This window comes from Microtus ochrogaster, chromosome 10 (genome assembly GCF_000317375.1).
Source record: "Microtus ochrogaster isolate Prairie Vole_2 chromosome 10, MicOch1.0, whole genome shotgun sequence".
NCBI classification, from domain to species: Eukaryota; Metazoa; Chordata; class Mammalia; order Rodentia; family Cricetidae; genus Microtus; species Microtus ochrogaster.
In genome coordinates, this window is record NC_022016.1 from 50,647,742 (window position 1) to 50,651,187 (window position 3,446).

General features: G+C 41.8%; 1 protein-coding gene across 1 annotated transcript in view; it reads left to right on the top strand.

The window, feature by feature from the left end:
• The window catches only part of Cep85 (centrosomal protein 85), a 22,347-nt gene that overhangs the window by 10,242 nt on the left and 8,659 nt on the right, over window positions 1-3,446 (top strand). Inside the window, exons 6-7 of the mRNA XM_013348468.2 lie at window positions 1,305-1,457; window positions 1,979-2,133. Of these exons, the coding sequence (XP_013203922.1) occupies window positions 1,305-1,457; window positions 1,979-2,133 (308 nt within the window). The remainder of the gene's footprint in view (window positions 1-1,304; window positions 1,458-1,978; window positions 2,134-3,446) is intronic.

Consider the following 3,446-nt stretch of genomic DNA (forward strand, 5'->3'; position numbering starts at 1 on the left):
GTTAATACTTTATTTATGTTTTACATACGGTCACTTTATCTTTTTTGCTTTTAATCCAGAATTGGTTTACCATCATTTTTCAGCAAACTTCCCAGGTAATTTTGGTACAAACTGAAATGTAAGAACTATAGGTTTAGAGCTTGATGATTACAGCTTAAAGCTGGAATAAACCTTTTAACTTATTTTCAAATATTGTACTTAATATTGTTATGTCTTTGGATGGAAGATTAGAGGTGGTGTGTCTTTGCTCTGACATAATTCTCTCCTTGCTTTTCCTCTTTTGTTCCCCCTAGCCTCCTTATTTGAAAGCCAAATAAAACATCTCCTTTCAACAAGTTTATTGAATTCCTTCTGGGACAAGCATTGTGCTATGCTTTAGGGATATGTGGTAACTTAGCAAACTGGATATAATCCATAGAAATAGCCATTCTGTTCAAAGAGTTTACCTTATCAGACAAATGGTTATGTTATAGCACTGCTACAGTTTTGTTTGTTTTTAATGTATACTTATGTTTTACCTGCATGTGTGTCAGTGCATCACATTCATGTTTTGCCCTTGGCCAGGAGGAGGTGTCAGATCCCTGGAACTGGAGGTACAGATGGTTGTAAGCCACCATGAGTACTGTGAATAGAACCTGTATCCTCTAGAGAGTAGCCGGTGTTCTAACTACCTGAGTCAACCCTCCAGTCCAGAAACCAGTTTTGGGCTCTTTTTGTTTGTTTGTTTGTTTGTTTAATTAAATAACTTTTTTCTTGTTTTTTTGGTTTTTTGAGACAGGATTTCTCTATATAACAGCCCTGGCTGTCCTGCAACTCACTTTGTAGACCAAGCTACCCTCGAACTCAAGAGATCTATCTACCTGCCTCTGCCTCCCGAGTGCTGGGATTAAAGTTATGTGCCACCATGGCCTGTCATAAATAAATTTTTATTGAAGGGGATTTGATTCCTCTGCTGTCTGTGCAGGTCACTCAGGTTCAAGATTTCTGTAACCAGCTCTTTCTTAAAGAAATGTGCTTAGTACACTTGTGCTGTTGGCTCTGTTCTGTGTCTGTCCTTGGATTAGAGACATAGTCAGGACAACTTCAGGGATCTCCACTGGTGGATTTCTGGCAATTTCTTCAAACAATTTACTTTAGAAACTATGTTATGGTAGATCTGTGTGCAAAGGTTACTTAGCTCTCTGTCTTCATTGTAGGAAAGAACACACATATCTTCAAGGAAAGGCAGAGACGGCAGTCACTGAAAAATGTTCATAGCCATAGAAAACCAAATGGAAACAGACTTTTGATATTTCTTTCACTAGGTGAAAGGTCGTGATAAACATATCAATAATTTGAAAAAGAAGTGTCAGAAGGAATCAGAGCAGAACCGGGAGAAGCAGCAGCGTATTGAAACCTTGGAGCGCTACCTAGCTGACCTGCCCACTCTTGAAGATCATCAGAAGCAGACCGAGCAGGTAGCAGCAGTCTCTGGGAATGCTGGGAACAAGCAGGGAATAGCCAGGCAGGGGTCGTTCTCGTTATCTAACTTATTGAAAGGAATATCTCAAAGGAGTCACGTCTGGCTAGATTTACAACTAGATGCCCGTATGTATGTATGTATGTATGTATGTATGTATGTATGTATGTATGTATGTATGTATAATTTATTTGAGATACAGTCTCTGTGTAGTTCTAGCTATTCTGGGACTTACTATGTAGACCAGGCTGACCTTGAACTCACAGAGATAGCCTGCCTCTGCTTACTGAGTGCTGGGGTTAAAGGTTTTTGTCACCATACCAGCCTTGTTTTATTTCTTGGAGACAGGGTCTAGTCCATGACTGGTCTAGAGCTCACTGTGTAGAGCAGACTGACCTGAACTCAAAGGGGTCTTGCTGGGATTAAAGTCATGCACCACTATACCCAGTTTAAGGACTGCAGATGTTTATGGTACCCATGGCAGTCTTCCTTAGCTAAGCATGGAGTCTTGTCTCTTAGCTGAAGGATGCTGAGTTGAAGAACACGGAACTGCAAGAGAGAGTGACTGAGCTGGAGACTTTGCTGGGGGACACCCAAGCAACCTGCAGAGAGAAGGAGGTTCAGCTGGAAAGCCTGAGACAGAGAGAAACAGAATTCTCCTCTGCAAGACATAGGTAAACGCCCTTTAGACTTGAGGGAAGGAGATAGTTTCATTCTGGTACAGTGTTAACTACCCTTGCTTGCTTACTGATTTGATTTTGAGTGAATGTGCAAACCCCTTCTCTTCTTAGAGTTTTGTTTTCTTTGGATTGTGACTAGTGGGAAAGTTGCTTATGGCCAGAGAATCTGTCTTTGTGGTGAAGTGGGATTTTATCATAGTATGATTGGGAAAACACTTCTGTCTTAAGGTTTCTATTGCTGTGAAGAGACACCATGACCATGGCAATGCTTATAAAGGAAAACATTTAGTTGAGGTGGCTTGCTTACAGTTTCAGAAGTTCAGTCCATTATCATCATGGTGGGGAGCATGTCAGCATGCTGGCAGACATGGTGCTGAAGCTGAGAATCTTAAATCTTGCAGGCAACAGGAAGTAAGTTGACACACTGGGCGGTAGCCGGAATATAGGAAACATCAAAGCCTGCCCCCAGAGAGACACACTTCCTCTAACAAGGTCATGCCCACTCCAACAAAGCTACATCTCCTAATAGTGATAGTAATAATCCCCCTTTGAGATTATGGGAACCAGTTACATTCAAAGTACCGCACCATCTCAGTGCCTATCACAAAAACCTTAAGAGCCAGGCGTGGTAATGCACACTTTTAATCGCAGAGACAGACAGATTTTGAGTTTGAGGCCTAGGTAGGCCTCAAATTATGTAGACCTAGTTTACATAATTCCAGGCCAGCTTGGGCTACATAGTGAGACTGTCTCAAGAGGAAAATAGTTTATAGAGTAGGAAATGAGATAGTCTATATTTTCAGAAATATGTCCTAGTTCTATAGAAGACTTAGGGATTATCCACATTTTGAGTCTGTAAGCTAAATACTACCAAGAATATCTATTTCTCATCAGTGCTCAGAATTGATTTTTGTTTGGTTGTTTTTTAGTGGTATATGTTTGAGATAAGGTCTTACTCTGTAACCTTGGATGGCCTAGAGCTCACAGAGATCCTCCTGCCTCTGCCCACCCCTGCTGAAATGCTGGGATCAAAGATGTGAGTCACCACTCGCAGCCCTCAGAATTGTTTCTGGTTGCTAGGATAGTCTCTGAGACAAGAGAAGATGCTGTGGTGTAGTCTTGGGAATTCATAACAATTTCTGAAAAGAATGGTTGGCTGAGCCGTGGTGGCGCACGCCTTTAAGCCCAGCATTTGGGAGGCAGAGGGAGGTGGATCTCTGTGAGTTCGAGGCCAGCCTGGTCTACAAGAGCTAGTTCCAGGACAGGCACCAAAAACTACAGAGAAACCCAGTCTCGAAAATCCAAAA